Source organism: Chenopodium quinoa, unplaced genomic scaffold (assembly GCF_001683475.1).
Source record: "Chenopodium quinoa cultivar QQ74 unplaced genomic scaffold, ASM168347v1, whole genome shotgun sequence".
Taxonomy (NCBI): Eukaryota; Viridiplantae; Streptophyta; class Magnoliopsida; order Caryophyllales; family Amaranthaceae; genus Chenopodium; species Chenopodium quinoa.
In genome coordinates this window covers 1,788,457-1,808,928 of record NW_018742733.1, presented here as the reverse complement: position 1 = coordinate 1,808,928, position 20,472 = coordinate 1,788,457, and the positions used below count along the sequence as shown (strand labels likewise).

At 36.0% G+C, this 20,472-nt stretch overlaps 2 protein-coding genes and 1 pseudogene across 2 annotated transcripts; all 3 read right to left on the bottom strand.

Moving 5' to 3' along the window:
- Positions 1 to 1,258: 1,258 nt before the first annotated feature.
- On the bottom strand, positions 1,259 to 2,278 carry LOC110723564 (leucine-rich repeat extensin-like protein 1). Its single transcript, XM_021902912.1, has 2 exons — positions 2,102 to 2,278; positions 1,259 to 1,810 (listed from the first exon to the last, which is right to left on the bottom strand). The coding sequence occupies exons 1-2, from the start codon at positions 2,148 to 2,150 to the stop codon at positions 1,422 to 1,424; spliced, it is 438 nt and encodes a 145-aa protein (XP_021758604.1). The 5' UTR covers positions 2,151 to 2,278; the 3' UTR covers positions 1,259 to 1,421.
- Positions 2,279 to 9,607: 7,329 nt separating this feature from the next.
- Positions 9,608 to 11,113, bottom strand: LOC110723520 (annotated as a pseudogene).
- Positions 11,114 to 13,068: 1,955 nt separating this feature from the next.
- On the bottom strand, positions 13,069 to 13,884 carry LOC110723518. The gene has a single exon (XM_021902872.1). It carries the CDS (start codon positions 13,882 to 13,884, stop codon positions 13,069 to 13,071), a length of 816 nt encoding a protein of 271 aa, XP_021758564.1.
- Positions 13,885 to 20,472: the final 6,588 nt, after the last annotated feature.

The window sequence follows — 20,472 nt, the reverse complement described above, 5'->3', positions numbered from 1 at the left end:
TATATAGGATAAAACTATAATTAAGTATATTTGAATACGCAAATGTCCATGTAATTTTTTCACATTTTCTTTATTATCTACCAAATGACAAATTTTTAGGCCCTATATTAAGCCCGGCCTACCTAATAAGGTAATATCCATTAAAGACCTTGTATTTTCAATAAGCTAGGGCACTAAAATCTTGGCTTTGGCCCAGTTATCGATCATTAGGCTACCCCACCCAACAACTAAGTTTAATTATGGGTAATAAAATTGTAATAATAATTAAGTACGTGATAAATTATACTCCGTACTACACAATTGAAGTATTTAAAAATTACTCGTTCCATTTTTTTTTTCAAATATTGCAACTTGAGTAAGGGATCTACATCCTAGTGCACATTTTTAAATCAAATATGCTAAATTATGTAAGAGTAAAAGTTACATAAATGTGATATTATGAAAATATATACTAAGACAATAATATATCGAATTAAGAACATTGCTTGTTTTTGAATTCCATAATCTCTTCTTACTTCTAAATACGTACATATTTTAATGCTCCCTAAAAATAAACATACTAAATTATTCTACAAATTCATAATTTTGTTACTCAACAACTATTGGATTATAGCTTGTACCATTGTCTTCATCTTCTAGTAAATTGTAAAATTGTAAATAAGTAAATTAGTAATCTAATAATGTAAAATTGTAAATTAGTAAATAGTTTGCCGTTTTGGCTTGGATCAATAGGCCATGATCAACATTAATACTCAGGTTGCATTTGATTAACCTATAATTTTCAGGCTTCTGACTCTTATCACGAAAGTTAATGTATCTATCTTTGAACATAAGGGTTTAGCTATGATTTAAGACCTTAGAAAAAATTATATACAGTCTCTTGTATGGATTTGTATCATTAAACTTAACAACTATGGCTATTGAGCCGTCAAGGCAAAGTGGTAGTGTGACCCAATAAATCATAACCCACCCACTTAGACCACACCATGGGCTAGACTACATATGGTGAACCGGACTTATTAAGTCTGCGGGAACCTTTGTTCTTCCACTCCGTACGATGTGCTATTCTGACTAAACTTTTTCAAAACAACGTTGCAAGGTTCACACTTAAATTGATTTTAGGAGACGGTTTGAATTCAACTGTGAATCGTGATCGACTCCACGATTTTTTTTTTTTTTTTTAGTGATGGAGATGTCTTATAAGATGATGTACAAATTTAATTATACTCTAGGGATATTTAAAATTGACAGTGTTGGATTAAAAATTTTAAGGTAGTGAGCATTGATAAGTTTTGGTTAAATAGACCTATAATTTAGAATTTTAAATTTGTTTTATTGATCAGGGAAACGACTAAGAGGACAAGCATATACACATGCTTTTTTTCTTGAGACCATTAGTTAAGTAGTTAACTATGCATCATCTAATAAACCTTTTGTGTAACAACTGAAAAACTTGGTGGCTTTGGCTCTCTATTGGCAAAGTTAGGTGGCATTGGCTCGCTTCTAGCTACAATCGGTGGCTTTGGCTCTCCGGCAACGTATGGTGGCATTGGCTCGCTTCTAGCTACAATCGGTGGCTTTGGCTCTCCTGCAACGTATGATGGCATTGGCTCGCTTCGAGCTACAATCGGGAGTGTTGGCTCGTTTCTAGCAACGTATGGTGGCATTGGCTCGCTTCTAGTTACAATCGGTGGCCTTGGCTCGTTTCCGGCGACATTGGCTCTTGGTGTAAAATGTGAAAGACTCAGTGGTGTGCCAGGAGATGGTCCAGAGTGAGATGGCTTAATATAAATCTCACGAGCCGATGTTCCTTTATTTAGAAAAATCACAATATTAAAAATACGTAAGATATATAGATTATATACAGACAATTAACAAAAGAATCAACAAGTCTTATAAGTAACATTACATACATATGTGAAGTGCGGAAGTAGTATGCAAAATTTCAAGTCATAACAAATTACATTTTAATCAATTTCGCATATAATAAAATCTAGCACATCGTGGTGTATGAGTTTTTACTAAAAATAAATAAATAAAAAAAATACCAATGGAAAATATTTAGAAAAGAAAATTAATCGAATTGTATATACTTGTATACCATAAGAAGAAGCAAGGAGTAAGAGCATAAGAAAGGGGATAAACGCCATTTAGAGCACTGAATGTATGAGATAACAGTTTTGAATAAAAGCTAGTTTGTGTTTATGAATTGCTTTGCTTGTGAATGTATTTGTTGTGACAAAGTTGCTTAAGTGCTTAACTAATGATCTCTTTTTATAGTGGAGAATTGTCTACCAACCAAAATCAATATATATTCAATACTACCTCCGTCCTCGATTGATAGTCACTTTTGAAGAAAAATCACGGGAATTAAGGAGAATTAAAGAAAGTACATTGAAAATGTAAATTTACATTGGGTATGCAAAAAGGTAGAGAGAGAAAGTAATTAAAGTACATGGGAAAGTAAAATTTACATTGAAAAGTTAAATTTGCAAAAATATTTTTACAAATGTTAGAGAATTTTGGTAAAAAAAAATAATATTAATGGTACTTGAAAAAAGCAAATCTGACTAATATTTTGGGTGCCCAAAAATGGCAAAAGTGACTATCAATCGGGGACGGAGGGAGTATATCCATATATATTATTGAAACTCATGACAAGAAATGCAATTTTGTGGTGTATTACTAATTTTGTCATTTGGCATATAATGTTACACCATGTCATACCGATCCATTAATGATAACTATAATTTTCTCTTAAAAAATTGTTAGCATTGATATCTAAATTCTGAACCCATAAAATAAATAAATAAATAAAATCCTCTAAAGACACATTTTATGTCAATAATGTTATATTAAAGCAGTACTATGTTCATAAATATAAATATATATAGATTTTATATCCATACACTTTGTATATAAAAACAATAATAACAAAAGTGATCTCATTTTTTTCATTTGCTCATACATACAACTCTCTATGACTCTATATTTATTTTAAATATGTAAGTCAAAAATATGTTGAACTTTTTATGCTACTTTTTTCCACATATATGTCAAATTCAAAAAGTTTCTTATAACAATTTAAGAACAAAATAAACTAATAATATCTAGGATACTCAATATTAGATGACGAATTTTTATGTTCAATGTTTGAAAAAAAAAATAATACAAGTACTATTATAAAAATAATTAATCTAAATACGGAGTAATAAATATAAGTATATAACTAATCTATATTAATATTTCATACAATCATCATTAAAATTTAGTTTAAATATATTCACAATGATTCGGAGCATCACTCGGGTTAAAAACTACTCCGTAGCTAATACTCAAATATATATATATATATATATATATATATATATATATATATATATATATATATATATATATATATATATATATATATATATATATATATTTCACAAAAATTTAAAATATTTTTTTTTTTGACTCACAAATTTAACTATTTTTCAGAATGATATCATTCCATACATATTCTCTCATTAATTACGCCTTTTTTTCCTTCTACCTTTAATTCATACTTTATCTGTTTTTTATAACTTCCAATATTTCTGTTTTACATCAACATCATTGTGGAAATGCTACCGAGTGAGATGACTTTACCTGATGAAGAATGGAATTTTAAAAATAGAATAGTGGTCCAAAATTACAATATTTTTGTTTTACATCAGTGGTCCTGAGTGAGATGGCTTTACCTGATGAAGAATGATGTGGGCCTGGAGGAAATGATAATAGAATCATGGAATTTAATTTGCAGGAATTTTAGGATCAAAATGAGACTTAAAATGTTATTAGGCCCAAAATTGTTTGTGAATATAATTGCAATTTTTGGATATAATTTTGGAATGCAAATCATGAAATAACCCTGTTTATGAAAAAAAAAACCAAATTTATTCCCACCAAACAACCCCATAATTAGTATCATTATGTAATAAGATATGAAATCAAGCTAAGTGATACCATTACCAATCCAGCTACTAGCTAGTTCATTTGATTGATTACATCAATGTTATTCTTGCGATACATACGTTAGCTTAAGCGTGCAAAATAGAAAGCATTCCTAGCTACATTAGGATTCATTTAGAAGACAGAGCAAACTTGTAGGTTTTGCTGGGATTACAATCAAAATCCTTATCGCCTCCGAAACCATACTTGGTGTGATAGCCAGGGTACTTGCTAACCTTGAACTTGATCTCTTGAATTAGATTTAGTCTTTGATCACTTCCGATTTTTGGGATATCCCATTTTAGATACATCCCATTCGATTTCGAGGTGATGTGTACTTCACCATCTTCCTTGATCATCTTCTTTGCATTTCTTATGAAACCCCTTACAAGTTTTTTATGTGTACTACAAAATAAAAATAAGAAATATTTCTTGGCTAATTAAAAGAATAAAAACTCTTAATGTTGTAGATATGATAGAAAAGAAAATACTTGCTTCATTTCCTTACCGTATGTCATCATCATCTTTACCAAATTTGCCACTGTGTGGAAAATTGTAAATGATACGATCAAATACCAAGCTGTCAAGGAGAGGATGTTTTGCCATTTTCATGGCGTCGACATCGTGAAGGACCGTGCTACCTCGAGTCATCAGCTCTGCCTTGTTGCTGATGAACTTCCCATAGTTTTTGATTAAAAAGTCTGTTAACATATTCACAAGATTACTAGGTAAAAAAAAAAAGGCACATTTTTGTGAATTTTGTTAATATTATTGAACCGAACCATCCAGTTTGTTGCACAATAACTTAACACGTATGATCAAAGTTATAAAAAGGTTGATAGTTTAAGACTACATAGATATGGTTGTAACAAAAATATGACCAGATTTGACCACTAAAAAGGAATATTAATTAAGATTATTTAGAAATGAAGGACTACTTAATTATTCAAGGTTAAAAAAAATTTATAACGGTCAAGCTAGTACGTAACTTAGTAAGGTACGTACCTTCCGAGTTGAGCGAAGTGGCGGTAATGTTAGTAGCATCACCGAAAGCAACGGCCAAGCAAGCCGAGAAAGAGAAATCGCCCTCGCCGACGAGTAGAATCCTTTGAGCGTTGCTGTATTGCCCTATTTTCCTAACACTACTCGACACAACATGACTAATTGTAGTAGTAACGTTTTTTTCCAAGATAGTTTCTGGTATAACTTGTTCAACATGATATTTGATTAGTTGTTCTTTATATGTCTTCTTTTTCTTAGCATGTTCTTCATGATAACTGCTTAAATCAACCACATTGTGTGAGTTGTTTGATTGATCCAAGTTGTCCTGATGATTTTGGATTGTATCGATAGGATTCGAACAACCCGAGATCAATTGAACGTCGTCGTGATGATCGTATACGTTGATGCAATGGCTTTGTTGTTGGTTCTCATCATGAAGAGATAATTTTTGGTAATTGGCCTTATGATTATTATCTGATTTTGGTGCTTTATTTTTTGGCTTTCTACAAATCTTTCTCCATAAGTTGGACAAGATTTGACCCATTTTTTTTGTATAATACTCGTATTAGAAGATGTGAGAAAATGTTTGGTTATTGAGCAATTGATTGGGTTCCATTTTATACATAAGCATTTAAATTTAATTTAAGACTGCTTGAGTTGCACGCCTGATTAAAGGAATTATTGGATGTTAATTGGAATCTGAAAGGATGTTTAAGTTTCCAAGGAAAAAGGAGAAATTAAAATAGTACATAGAATTATGATACTCCATAAGAGAGTAATAAATGATGGTGAATTTATCTAGTTGCATGCAAAGTCCAATGACTGAAACTAGAAGACAATTTTTTTTTTTTTTTTTAATTACTCGTACTAACCTTTGAGATTCACTAACAAAACTCAAAAATATATATGATATATCTATACTCGGTCCATATCTATATCTATCTAATCAGATCCGTATAATATACCGTACTGTATAATTTATAGTCTAAAATTCTATATATATACTTATTATTATCTATATTTTTTATATGAAAAATGTTATACATAGCTCTTAGGGCTACATATAAGCATTACACTGATTTACGAGTGTTTTTGTCATGAATTCCTAATTTCATACAATTTTCAGGATTGTTTTTAATGCTTATATATAGCCCTTCCTTTTTATATTTATTTAGTATTATTTTATTATTATCTACACTTACGGGGTGAGCAAAAATTCGGGTACCCAGAATTGGAATCGGAACCGGTTAGGAACCGGCGGGTCCGGAATCGGAATTGGACTTGGTGGTTCCAATTCCGGGTAATAAATTAAGGACCCGGTTAAAACCAATTCCAATTCTCAACTTTTTGGAATCGGAACCGGTTGGATACCCAATTACCTAATATATGCTAAACTAAATAAAATTTAAATAATAAAAATATGTTGAATGTATCTAATTTGTAAATTAAAAATTATTATTAATACCTAACATAAATACAAATAGCTTAATGCCTATATAAATATAAGTATGAAACGCTAAAAATGAACCTAACTAAAATAAGAATTATAATTTGTATTATATTTTAACAATTACATACATAAGTGGGTACCTGGAACCGGAACCGGTACCCGATGGTTCCAATACCAATTCTTAAATTTTAGGAACCGGTTGAACCAATTCCAATTCCAGATCCGAATTAGGACCCGTTTCCAACCAATTCCAAGTCCGGGTCCTAAAATTTTGACCGGGTATCCGGTTTGCTCACCCCTATCTATACTTTATATTTGTTATATATTAAAAACATTCCTAAAACAAAATATGTGCCACGTATAACTAACCTTTTTAAGCACGACCAACAAATAGTTTTAAGTTACAAGTCTTACCTTCTTAGCTATTCATTTTTTGTGCTTTTCTATCAAACAAAGTTATATAGTTAAGTTGGATTAGATAATAAGTGTTTACAAATCTTTTTTTAAGTCATGAAATTTTGAGATGATCATCAACACACTAACAAAAACACAGTCAAACATGATTAGCAAACTAAATACTACCTTCGCTACATATTAGTTGCAACTTTGGAGTATTATTTGTGAGACATAAAATACTCCAAAGTTGCAAATAATTTGTTACGGAGGTAGTAATTACAAATTAGCATACCGGGGCATCGTTCGGGCTACACTCTAGTTATATATATTGATAAACGTTCCTATATAAACGTTTATGTGCAACGTAGATCTACCATGTCACGTCATAAAAAACATCCTACAAGTTTCGAACACTAAACCTTATGGATATCATATTTCTTACCATATTAATATGTCTTATATATAGAGATAAATAAATTAAATACTTGTAAATAATAATTCACAAATTTTCAATGTGGCTAGACACACTGTGTGGTCGGGGTTACTTGAGTTACTCGGTCAATCAGGGGTTACTCGAGTTACTTGGTGGTTACCTATATTCATTTTAGCTATATTCAATTCAGCTCCTAATATTCTTCTCTCATAAACAATTCATTTTAACTCCATTATATTCCGTTCAGTTCAACTCCTAATTTTCTTCTCTCATAAACAATTCATTTTAGCTATGTTTAGTTTAATTTTTAGTTCAGTTCAGTATGGTTCAGTTGAGTTAATCTCAGTTCAGTATGGTTCACTTGAGTTAATCTCAATTCAGTAAATCTGAACATGTCCTAATAATAAAGACCTTACTATTTAGCAATAATTAACAATAAGCATTAATAAAATTTATTCTACAGGAAAAACTCTTCATATACTTAGCCTTTCAATTTAAACAACTATCTACTCCGTATTATATATAAACAACTTGGTCATTTTTATAGCATTAATTGTTTATTCAATTAAAATTTCATTACAAGTTACATAATATCACTTATGATGTTGTAATAAAATTTTTTAGTCATTTTCAAAAATAAACATGTGCATTTAATGATAAAACTATAGTTATAGAGTAGTACTAGATTAATCTCATGCGTTGCACGGTTTATATAGATTTTATTTGTTTAAAATTGTTATCAATATTGTTTATTCGAAAAAGTGTAATCATAATCTTATTTATTAATTTTGAAAGAATATTGTAATTTTTTAGTTTTAGAACTTAGGAAAAAAAAAATAGAGAGAAAAAAAATAATGATGTCAAAAATAGTTTTGCCGGGAAAAAATTTCATAAGAAATTGACAAGTGTCCTTAATGATGTCAGCATGTTTTTGTTTTACTAATAGTTAATAGATATATAATATCATTAGTATGGATATCAGAATAACAAAGATGTGATTCTATTATTGATGCAAAATTAAGAAAAAAATGTTTTTCTTTTCATTCACTCATGAGTATCGTTAACAATCAACCCTTTTAAATTATTTGATCAAACTTACACGATTATAAATTTATAAAAATTCAAGGCATCGCCCGAGACAATAGCTAGTTTATCCTTAGTTATTCTCTAGATTTTTCACTTAATCGCCCTACTTCGGTTGCGTTTTCTAATAAGATTTATCACGAAACTTTTCAGAAACCTTAAAGTGAGGTCTCAAAACTTCCTCCTTATCTCCTACAATCACTTTATTCGTGCATAAGTGAAGATTTCAGTTCTTAATTTCTCCTTTTTTTCAGCGCTTATTTAAGTTTATCAGTTCATATTTTGTAGTCATTTTTTCCGATTTAACTTTTTTTTTTTTTTGGAATTTCATGGATTAAATATTGTTATGATTGCCCTTTTATTTAATCGATTAATGTTGGTGAAATATTGTGTGATATATTGTGCAAAATTTCGAATCTTTGAAGGGTAGTTATTCGATTGTTTGTGAATTGAATGAATGTGGTTGTTCTGAATCAACTTTTCCGTTCTGTTTTTCGAATGTATACGTGTGTTTTTAGGGCATTCGAATTTATCGATTGAATTAAAAAAATTAAAAAAGATTTTTGTGTGATTACTATTACTGTGAACAAAATTTTGTGTGAAACTTAAGAGTAGTATAAGTGTCGATTCACATTTACTGAATTGAGCTAAACTGAATTGAACTAAATTAATTGGAGCTAAACTGAATTGATTGGAGTTGAACTGAACTGAACTGAGCTGAAATGAATATTTTATGAGAAGGATATTATAAGCTAAACTGAAGTGAACTAAACTGAACCGATTGGAGCTAAACTGAACTGAAATTAAATAAATGTGAACAAGCCCTAAGTTGTACATTGAGTTTTGTTGTTTCCAAATAAACAAATACTTTAAATGGCTTAAGCGAAGTGCTATTGTTTTGGCGACAGATTATTGGGTGGTGCACCAGTATGTGTTTACTCGTAAATAAGAATAACAGAGTACTTCTTTTGAAAAAATGTATAGGAACCAAAAATTGGGCGAAGGGTTTCGATGGATAATGATCATAGTAGCAGTAGTAGTGGTGATACGATAGCGGAAGGGGATGAGAAATCGCTGATTTCGGTGAGTTGTGATAGAAATATATGGAATGTTTTCCTTTCTTTGTCATTCATGTTGACAGAATATATAGCATAATCCTAGGCTCCAATCTAGGAAACTAACTATGCTATACACGTATATCAAGGACTATAAAATAGATAATTATTAGAGAATTATCTTCTTTGACTTAGAAAATATGTACAATATACTTAACACACCCCCACAGTCGAAGCGGGAGGGCAATGGACGCTAAGACTGTCCCTAAAATCCTCAAATAAAACTCGCGGAAGACCTTTGGTAAAAATATCCGCTATCTGATATCGTGACGGCACATGTAGAACCCGAACTTCCCCACGTGCAACCTTCTCTCGTACAAAATAAATATCCATTTCAATGTGTTTTGTACGTTGATGTTGAACTGGATTTCCCGACAAATAAATAGAACTGACATTGTCACAATACACAAGAGTAGCCTTTTTAATCGAACTATGTAACTCCAAGAGAAGATTCCGAATCCAGCATGACTCGGAGATAACATTCGCCACCCCTCTATACTCGCCCTCTGCACTAGATTTTGACAATGTGGGCTGGCGTTTAGACGACCAAGAAATCAGATTATCACCCAAGAAAACACAATAACCAGACGTTGAACGTCTCGTATCAGGGCACCCACCCCAATTTGCATCAGTATATGCGACCAGAGAAGAAATAGAAGATGGATATAGATGTAAACCAAATTCAATAGTACCCTGGACATACCGAATAATTCGTTTGAGAGCAGACATATGTTCAACCCTCGGGTCATGCATATGTAGACAAACCTGCTGAACAACATAAGAAATATCCGGTCTGGTGAAAGTAAGATACTGGAGAGCCCCTGCAAGGCTCCGATAGAGAGAAGGATCATCAATAGGAGCACTGGTAGTAGCTCCTAACTTCGACTTTGTGTCAACTGGAGTCGCAGATGGATTACACGTTGACATCCCTGCACGGTCAATTATTTCCTCGGCGTATTTACGCTGTGAAAGAAACAAGCCACCCTTATGTCGAGTGACAACAATACCCAGAAAATAATTCAAAGGACCAAGGTCCTTCATAGCAAACTCAGAGATAAGAAGTGACATGATAGAGCATCGGAGAGCATTAGAAGAAGCAGTCAGAATGATATCATCAACATACAATAAAATGTAAGCCATGTCAGATCTTTTTCGATAGATAAATAAAGAATTATCCATCGTGTTGTTGGTAAAACCAAGAGATAACACATAATCAGCAAACCTTTTATACCAAGCCCTGGGTGACTGCTTAAGTCCATGAAGTGACTTATTCAAGAGACAAACATAATCAGGATGATCCCGATCTCTGTAACCAACCAGTTGATGCATATAAACAGTTTCCTGCAATTCACCATGTAAGAAAGCATTTTTAACATCTAACTGATGTATAGGCCATGCCTTCGATTAAGAAAGACTAAGATCAGTACGAATCGAAGCCGGTTTGACAACCGAACTAAAATTCTAGCCACAATCAATGCCAACCTGTTGAGTTTTACCATCACCTACAAGACGGGCTTTATGCCTCTCAAAATCACCGTTAGACTTGACTTTATGAGTAAAAATCCACATAGAACGAATAACATTCACATCAGGTGGACGGGGCACCAACTTCCACGTCTTATTTTTAATAAGAGAATCATATTCATCATCCATGGCCATTTTCCAATTCGGATCACGCAAAGCCTCTACCGGATTACGAGGTAAAGGAGACCTCACAATCGCAGCATTACAAGAGTATTTCAGATTGGGTTTAAAAATCCCATTCCTACTTATAGTCACGACACTGGGCTGCTGGGCAGGAACTTGTTTAGAAGACTGACCCGAATCTGAGTGTGGGCCCGTCAAAATTGCTGGCCCAGAAGGAGGGGAGGTAGCGTGTTGCTCTTGGTCATGAGATGGTGATGTGAGTTGGGCTGGAGAAGTGGGCTGATTTGTTTGTGGAGATGGTGGGTCCGGTTGTGGTGTGGAAGGCACTTGGTGGACCGGTGAAGAAGGATTGTTAGTGGGCTGATTTGTTTGAGCTTGTGGAGTAGGCGTGAGGCCAGTTTGCTGAAGGTGATTGATAACATATGGAGATATTCCATTGTCAAGAAAATCATAATAATGTGAAGGTGGGGAATGCAACTGTGAAAATGGAAAAACATTTTCATCAAACAAAACATGCCGACACACAATGATTTTATTAGTGGACAAATCAAAGCACTTATACCCACGATGGTTATTAGGAAATCCCAAAAAAACACAAGGCATAGACCTAGGTTGCAACTTATTAATAGTTGTAGATGGAATCAAGGGATAACACAAACACCCAAAAACCTTTAAATGAGCATAAGACGACACTCTTTTGTAAAGAACCTCAACAGGAGACTTATTTCCCAACCCTTTACTTGGTAGAATATTAAGGAGATATGTTGCCATTTGCAAAGAATGATTCCAAAAAGAATGAGGAAAGGATGCATGAGCAAGAAGGGTACGAGAGATATTATTAATTGTGTGGATTTTTCGCTCGGCTTTCCCATTTTGTGGAGATGTATGAGGACAAGAAAGACGGAAAGACAACCCATTTTTCTTACAAAAATCCCAAAAAGGTCCATTATCAAATTCCCGCTTATTATCACATTGAATATTTTTAATAGTTTGCTCAAATTGAGAGGATATGTGGGCCTTAAAGGTTAATAAAGTATCATACACATCCGATTTTCGTGCTATAGGAAAAGTCCACAAATAATTTGAAAAATCATCCAACAATACTACATAATATCGATGACCCAAAGAGATCAAAACAGGTGAAGTCCATAGATCACTATGAATAATATCAAATGGCATAATAGTATTAGACGAAGAAGCAACAAAAGGCAACTTAATATGTTTCCCAAGTACACAAGATCCACAGATACTAGAACAAGAAAGTCTATTACAATCAATGCTTTTATTATGCCGTAAAACATCTAAAATAGGAGCACTTGGATGGCCTAGACGATCATGCCAAAGCTTAGGTGAGATGACGACAAAGGTAGATGAGGTAGCTTGATTGGGGAATGAAGAAGAAATAGGATAGAGGTCCCCCCGACTATCACATCGCATTATTGGCATCCCCGTCCGTAGGTCCTTCACAGAAAACCCAAACGGATCAAACTCAACTGACACAGAATTATCAGTAGTAAATTTTCTAACAGAAATAAGATTTTTTATAAGTTTTGGAGCATGAAGGACATTGTTTAGGGAAAGGGACGAACTCGAAGATGACAATTTAGTATGACCATATCCTTGAATTGGAATAGTATGACCGTTTCCAACAACAATACTATTATTTGGATGATTTCTCAAATTAAAATAAGACGAGAGAGTACCTTGGGAGGAGGTCATATGGGAAGTTGCACCGATGTCCATGTACCACGAAGGATCGGGTTGACTCAGCGACATTGTTTGCATAGCTGATTCGATGTCAATAGGAACATAAGTAGGTTGTTGCCCAAATGACGCATAAGCTTGCTGTGGGTAGGCCTGTTGCTGATACGGAGGTCTTGGGCCTAAAAGGCCTGGCTGTCTTTGTTGGGAGAGAGGCCTAGCCCAACCTGCGTAGGAAATGGGCAAGGCGGGATAGGCATCCATCTCTAACCCGGGAAATTCCCCTGCTGGCCACCAGAGGGCTGCTGCTGTTGGCCACCGTTGCCACGGCCGCCGCCGTTCTGTCCTCGGCCCTTTCCTCCACTGCCGGAGCCACGACTAGCACCATTACCCGAATTATTTCTGCCACCATTCTTGCCCTTTTTCTGTCTTGGACCCTTAGCTTGCCCCGAATTGTCATTGTAGACCGACGACTCATCACCGGAAGCAGCGAGCATTGCAGAATCAGACCCCGTCATTGCTTTTTTGGCCATGCCGACCTCTTCTAAGGTAAGCATTGACCTCGCTTGATAGAAAGGAGGCAGGGGATTTCTCTGCCTTATGAGCGTTCCCACGCCACTGTACGCCTTTGTGAGGCCTCCCACCAATTGAAGAACCATCCTACTATCCGAAACAGGTGCTCCTACATTCTTGAGTTGATCGGCGATCGATTTCAGACGTTGACAGTACGCCGAAATGTTGGGAAAGTCCTCCAAATGAGTACTGGAAAACTCTTGCTCAAGAGTGACGGCCCGAGAATGTTGGTTGTCTTGAAATATGTCACGCAGCCTATTCCAAGCTTCCATGGCTGTAGTACCTGGATCGATAATGGTGTTGTGGAGGTCACGAGAGATGGTAGTATATATCCACGATAAAACCGCGACATCAAGGGTTTCCCATAGTACCTTTTCTTCCTCGGTAGAAGGAACCTTCTCCTTGCCTTTGTCATTGCCGGCAGGGGGAATGATATGGTGAAGGACCCGATGAGATTTTGCGTGAATTTTGAACAATCCTGCCCGTGTAGTGTATTGAGAATTATCCATTTCTAGGGTAATGGAAATATTGCTCTTGATGTTAGGTACGACAAGAGCCGGATGAAAAGAAGAAGATTTGGAGTCACCCGTGGAGAAAATAGCAAAGAAAAAGATGAAGAAGAAGAAGATTGACAATAGTGAGCAGTAAACCGAGGATAGCAGCGGAAGAGACGAAGGATTTTTGCACTAGGAAACTGATACCATGATAGAAATATAAGGAATGTTTTCCTTGCTTTGTCATTCATGTTGACAGAATATATATACAAAGATTTCAGCATAATCCTAGGCTCTAATCTAGGAAACTAACTATGCTATACACGTATATCAAGGACTATAAAATAGGAGGATAATTATTAGAGAATTATCTCCTTTGACTTAGTAAATATGTACAATATACTTAACAAGTTGAAACTAACATTGTTATTACTACCACCAGATCGTATTATATGCAACTTTGGGGTATTATTTGTGAGATATAAAAAATTTCAAAGTTGCATATAGTATGATCCAGAGGTAGTATATAGAATAGGGTGTATGTATTTTCTGATAGTTGAATATTTGCTATATATTGGGTGATTTATTTTCTGTCAGGCTTCATCTTTTGTTCGTTGGTTATACTGTTTAAAATGACTTGATGAACTAACTGATATTAGTTATTATAATTTTCTTCTGATGGTTTTCTATTTGTTTATGTTAATAACTTATTTGGTTTCCTTTGCAGGTCTTCATAAAACCCTTTTTAGCCCGTCCATTTACTCTGGAGGGATGCAAGTTCCGTCCGTCTAATACCTTTGATGACATTGTCATCAAGGCTGCCATTATACGTGAATTAAGGCCTAATCATGACCTCTATGAATTGTCTGACCCTAAAACAGACTTCCTGGAGATTCCCGGTGATTTCGGTGTATTGGAGGATGATTGGACTATAGCATATGTATATGAGAGCTGTTATCCTACCGATATTACCATAGACATCATCCCCCTTGCTCTTATGGGTACGATGTTACCCCAGCCCGAGACCAGGCCACCCGACTTGGCTGATTCAGATGTCGGGGATTACCATGTTTTTGATTTTTTCACTAAGAGGCCTAGAACAGAGATGCTACCCTGTTAGGAATATAGGAAAATATATTATTGTGATATATTTTCCATATAGATATTATGATATTATATTTAGGATAATAATATATCTTAGTGATATTCTAAGATAGATTTTCCTATATTCCTAACATATTCTTCCGTGCTGCAACTTTACTCCCTGTCTTTGATGGCCCTTTGGAGCTCTCAAGACCTGTGACGGTCGTCCCTTTTCTATTGACGACCTCCAATATTTTAGATCTTTTTACACCTCCGCTTTCCATGTCCTTTTGACTCCCATTGTTCGAATTTGGGGAATCCTGTCAGCCTTAAATGACTCTAGATACCTTGTCGTTCACATTAGCTGGGACAGATTGTCCTATCTGTTTCTCCGAGTAATTAAGATATTCTACCCTGACATGCCTTTTGTTGCTGTCACTGATCGTACCCCTCACCAGCTTGACATGCTAACCTTCCTTGACGAAGCTGAGGATTTTTCTGTTAATCATATTGAGCGTTTGGACATCAAGTGGCTTGAATTAAGTCCTTCGGACCTTGAGCGCTTTCCTGCTGATGTGTTTGATGGTCTGGTCTTGCCCCGACCACGTGACTTTGATAATGTCCTGTCCAAGATCCAGTGGAATCCGCATTTCAGTAGGAACCAAGCGTGGGTTAGAGAATTGGAGCTCTTTAGAGAGAATCAAAAGTGTGTAATGTTCCAGCCTAGTGGCCCTCCGAAAAATATACTATCCAAGAAACTGTTAGAGATGGATGGCGTTTAGCTTCCACTTTAACCCGCCTCCTAATGCCAATTCCATCTTGGAGAATGTTGTGTTCTTGCAGGTTTGTTTAAATACTAGAGATATTATGAGCATGTACTCTTAGTTGTTTTATGTAATCTAGCTATTTATGATGATGTGAGTTAGTGACCTTGTTGGTTTGTTTAGATGAAAGATAATACTATATAATCTAGGTCTTTTAGCTGCTGATGTTTCTGATATTAATTTAGCTATACTACTCATGCACTCTATTTCAGCATTTCTGAATCTAATCTGAGTTTTATATCAGCACCCTCTTGGCGTTTGTCATTTGAAGATGTGTTTTGGTTCAATGACCAACTTTTATACTTCCTACATTTTTAATTATTTGCATCACTTGTTAAAAATAAAATTTTATTTAGATGCATCACTTTTTCTTTTAGTTAAAAATGTGTTTTAACAATGATAATCTAAAAATAATTTATAAAAAATAAAATAAAATCATACTCCAATTACTAGTTATTCACTCTTCACACTCCTATCACTCAAATATTGGTTTGTTCAATTGTTTATGACAAGTCATTTTACCCGTCAATCAAGTTAGGTTATGTCCGCTCAAATTCGGGTCAAAATCTGGTTTAATGGGTACATAATATTGGATTTGGTACAAGTCAATTTTGGGTCAAGCTAAGTCTTATTGGCTTAAGAGAATCCGGGTTAAGTTTAAACCAAGTTTATTTTGGACTCAATAAAATTGATTGACTTTGGGCTGTGAGATCTTAGTTATGCTCCTACTATTACCATTAAAAATTATTACTCCGTAAAATGTAGCCTATAAGACTGTAGAGATGAAATGTTACATATTAATCTAGTAATATTTATAAGAATAACCCTGCGTGATTTGACACCTATATGTTGGTTTGCAAGTTATTTACTTAACAGAATTATGTGTTGTGACAATCGTAGTGGTATCATAGTGGTGTCACTCAAATTTGGGTTTGGTTACAACAAGTCATTGTAACGGTCAATGAAATTAGTTGGGTTCATTTAAATTTTGTTAGGGCCTATATTTAGTATTTATATTGTATAGCTTACAGGCCTATTTCATGAGCCCTAATTTCTTGTATAAATACCCTAATCTACACTCTAACGAAATACAGAAAATTCTATTCACTCTATTTTGACATGGTATCGGAGCCTCTATACTCTAAACCCTAATCTATTCTCTCTAAATTATTTTTTTTCTCTAATCTCTATTCTCTGATTACTACTCTCTAATCACTATTTTACTCTACTGTTTGTTCATCAATGGCGGAAGAAGGAAAAATTGATCCTTCGTCCCCTTTCTATATCTTGGAGCAGGAGATCAACCCGGCAATTTAATCACTCATGTGGTATTGAAGGGTGACAATTTTCTTGCGTGGTCTAGGGCTATTACTCTTTCCTTGAAGTCTCGGAGGAAGTATGGGTTTGTTGATGGCACCATCTCAAAATCGACAGAGAAGAGGAAGCTCCTTGATTGGGACACTGTCAACTCCATGCTTGTTTCATGGATTTTACGAGCTATTGACCCGAAGCTTACGGCCTCCATCCCATACTTTGAGGAAGCACGAAAATTATGGGATTCTTTGGAGAAGCGTTTTTGCGAGGCTAGTGGTGTTCGCCTCCAAAAATTGCGTTCTTCTATCACCAATTGCAAACAAACTAAATCTATGACTGTGGAAGATTACTACAACACTTTGATAGGATTTTATGATGATTTGGTCAGTCTCAAGCCTCCCCATGGATGTGAGTGCGGGAAGTGTGAGTGTAATGTTGCTGCTAAGTATGAAATTGACAGAGATGAAGAGAAATTGCTTCAGTTTCTCATTGGAATTGATGATGAGAAATATGCAGCCGTGAGGACAAAATTGTTGTCCCAGCAACCACCGGCTACGCTAGACCGTGCATACCACGCTTTTCTTCAGGAAGAGCGCTCTCGTGGCATCGCACAAACCAAGACTAAGGATGAGGCACACATTTTTTCTCTTCCCTCTGATCGAAGGAATTTACAGCCGCCAAATAGGGTCAATAAGAGCAGATTATATTGCTCACATTGCAAGCGCTCAGGCCATGACAATTCCGGCTTCTTTATGCTTCATGGTTACCCAGATTGGTGGGTCGAGAAATATGGGACAAAAGGGGGTGGTGCGAATTCTGGTCAGTCCCCTGCTTCTGGCAGCAGGGCTGCTCTGTCATCTCACGCCTCTGTCGCACCTGCTGCTGCCGCAACACCTTCTGCCGCTCCTGCTTCTGTTCACAACAAGCCCCCGGCTCGTGCTAATGTCGTGGGCAGTCCTATTGGTGATGGTCCTTCCCAAGCTACTCTTTCGGCCTTATCTGAGTTCAAGCCTGAGCATGTTCGTCTTTTGTTGAATATGGTTAATAATAGTCAACAAGACAAAATGATTGGTGAGTATTTTTCATCATCTTGGATTATCGACACCGGCGCCTCTCATCATGTCACCGGTGATGCCTCTTGTTTAATGGATGAACGTTCTATTTTATCATGCCCCGTTGGTCTTCCGGATGGTACACAAACTCTGGCTACAAAGGAAGGGCGTGTGTATTTGGCCGACGGAATTACTCTAGAGAATGTTTTATTTGTGCCTAAATTAAATTGCAATTTAATTTCGGTGTCTAAAATGATTGATGATTCTGCTTGTTATGTCCGATTCACTGACTCTTTATGTGCTATACAGGACCAACACTCGGGGAGCCTGATTGGAGGCGGTGAACGAATAGATGGACTCTACTATTTCCGGCGAATCCCAAAAGTATGTGCGGTGACGAATTCGGGAGTTTCTACATTCGAGCTATGGCATTGTCGTCTGGGTCATCCGTCGGATCAAATAGTCAAGTTAGTGCCTGCTATTAGTGCTAGTTCTGGTAGCAAATTTTTGAATAAAGCATATGATATTTGTCCACAAGCTAAGCAGTCTCGGGGTTGTTTCTCGGATAGTGATAGTCGGGCTAGCCGAATTTTTGAAATGATTCATTGTGATTTATAGGGGCTATATAAGACTCCTTCTACATGTGGTGCTCATTATTTTTTGACTATGGTTGATGATTTCTCAAGAGGTGTTTGGGTTTATTTGTTAAATGATAAAACAGAAGTTTATTCTTCGTTATGTTCTTTCTTTGCTATGGTTAAATGTCAATTTGATGTTCATTGTTAAATGAGTGCGGAGTGATAATGGTACGGAATTCAAACCCATGATTCCGTATTTTAATGATAATGGCATTTTATTCCAAACCTCTTGTGTCGGTACCCCACAACAAAATGGTAGAGTGGAGCGTAAACACCAACATATTTTGAATGTTAGTCGTGCTTTAATGTTTGAAGGCAATCTTCCGATTGGTTTTTGGGGAGAATGTGTCCTAGGTGCGGTCTACTTGATTAACCGTACTCCCTCTCGTTTACTTGATAATAAAACTCCATTTGAAGTGCTTTTTAGTAAGGCACCTAATTTTGATGAATTGAAAGTTTTTGGGTGTCTTTTCTTTGCTCATAATCAAAAGGCTAAGGGGGATAAATTTGCTCCTAGGAGTAGGAAATGTGTGTTTATGGCCTACCCTCATGGTAAGAAAGGGTGGAAGTTGTATGACTTGGAGACGGGTGATATTTTTGTTTCCCGTGATGTAATATTTTATGAGAATGAATTTCCGTTTGCTACAAAGGGTGATGGTCATGTTAGGAATGAGATTGCGGTTTAAAATGATGGGGTGTGGATACTGATTTTCTTGATGATTTGGAGTGTGTTCTCGAGGCTAGTGAGGCTTCTCTTGCCCCCGGAACTCCGGACAGGAGTGCAGGCAGCCCCCAAACCCCGCCTGCCACTGCTGCCCCTGCTTCCCAGGCCGCTGCTGCTGCTGGCAGCCTAGTCCGCGACCTGCCTGCGGTTTCTAGTGCTGCCGCAGCCAGCCCGTGGTCCCTACTGCCGCTACAGGTGACAGCAGCTCTGACAGCTCTTCCCACGCTGACCCGAACTCTTCTTCCTCATCTACTCTTGATTTGGGTCGTGGTCTTCGGCCAAATAATCCACCGGGTTGGCACCGTGATTACGTCGCACATACTTTATCTATCCCGGGTCCATCTACTTCCACTAGTTCACCGTCTACTCCGAGCTCCTCAGGTACTCCTTACCCTTTAGCACATTTTGTGAATTGTGATAAATTTTCTGTGCGACACCGTGCTTTTATTGCAGCTGTTGATACGATAGTTGAGCCTCGTAATTTCAAGGAGGCAATGCAAGATGAGGGATGGAAAGAGGAAATGCAAAAAGAAATTGATGCATTGGAAAATAATGGCACATGGGTGATGGAAACGTTACCTCCGGGCAAGAAAGCTCTTGGGTGTCGATGGGTCTACAAGGTCAAGCTTAATTCTGACGGCACACTAGAGCGATTGAAGGCTCGTCTTGTTATTTTTGGTAATCATCAAGTTGAAGGTATCGATTATAACGAGACGTTTGCTCCTATTGCTAAAATGGTCACTGTACGTGTGTTTCTGGTTGTGGCTGCTGCGAAGAACTGGGAATTGCATCAGATGGATGTCCACAATGCATTTCTTCACGGTGATCTTGATGAGGAGGTTTATATGAAACCTCCCCCTGGTTTTCATGGCACTAAACCTGGTATGGTGTGTCGTCTTCTGAAGTCATTGCATGGTCTTCGGCAGGCACCTCGTTGTTGGTTCTCTAAATTGGCCTCCTCTCTGAAA

Excerpts from the sequence above, each read along its gene's own strand:
- LOC110723564 (XM_021902912.1), bottom strand. The coding sequence starts at position 2,150 with ATGGCGTTTATCCCCTTTCTTATGCTCTTACTCCTTGCTTCTTCTTAT. Across the intron at positions 1,811-2,101 it reads ACTCCTTGCTTCTTCTTATG|GAACATCGGCTCGTGAGATT; the intron begins GTATACAAGTAT and ends TTCTAAATAAAG.
- LOC110723518 (XM_021902872.1), bottom strand. The coding sequence starts at position 13,884 with ATGGATAATTCTCAATACACTACACGGGCAGGATTGTTCAAAATTCAC.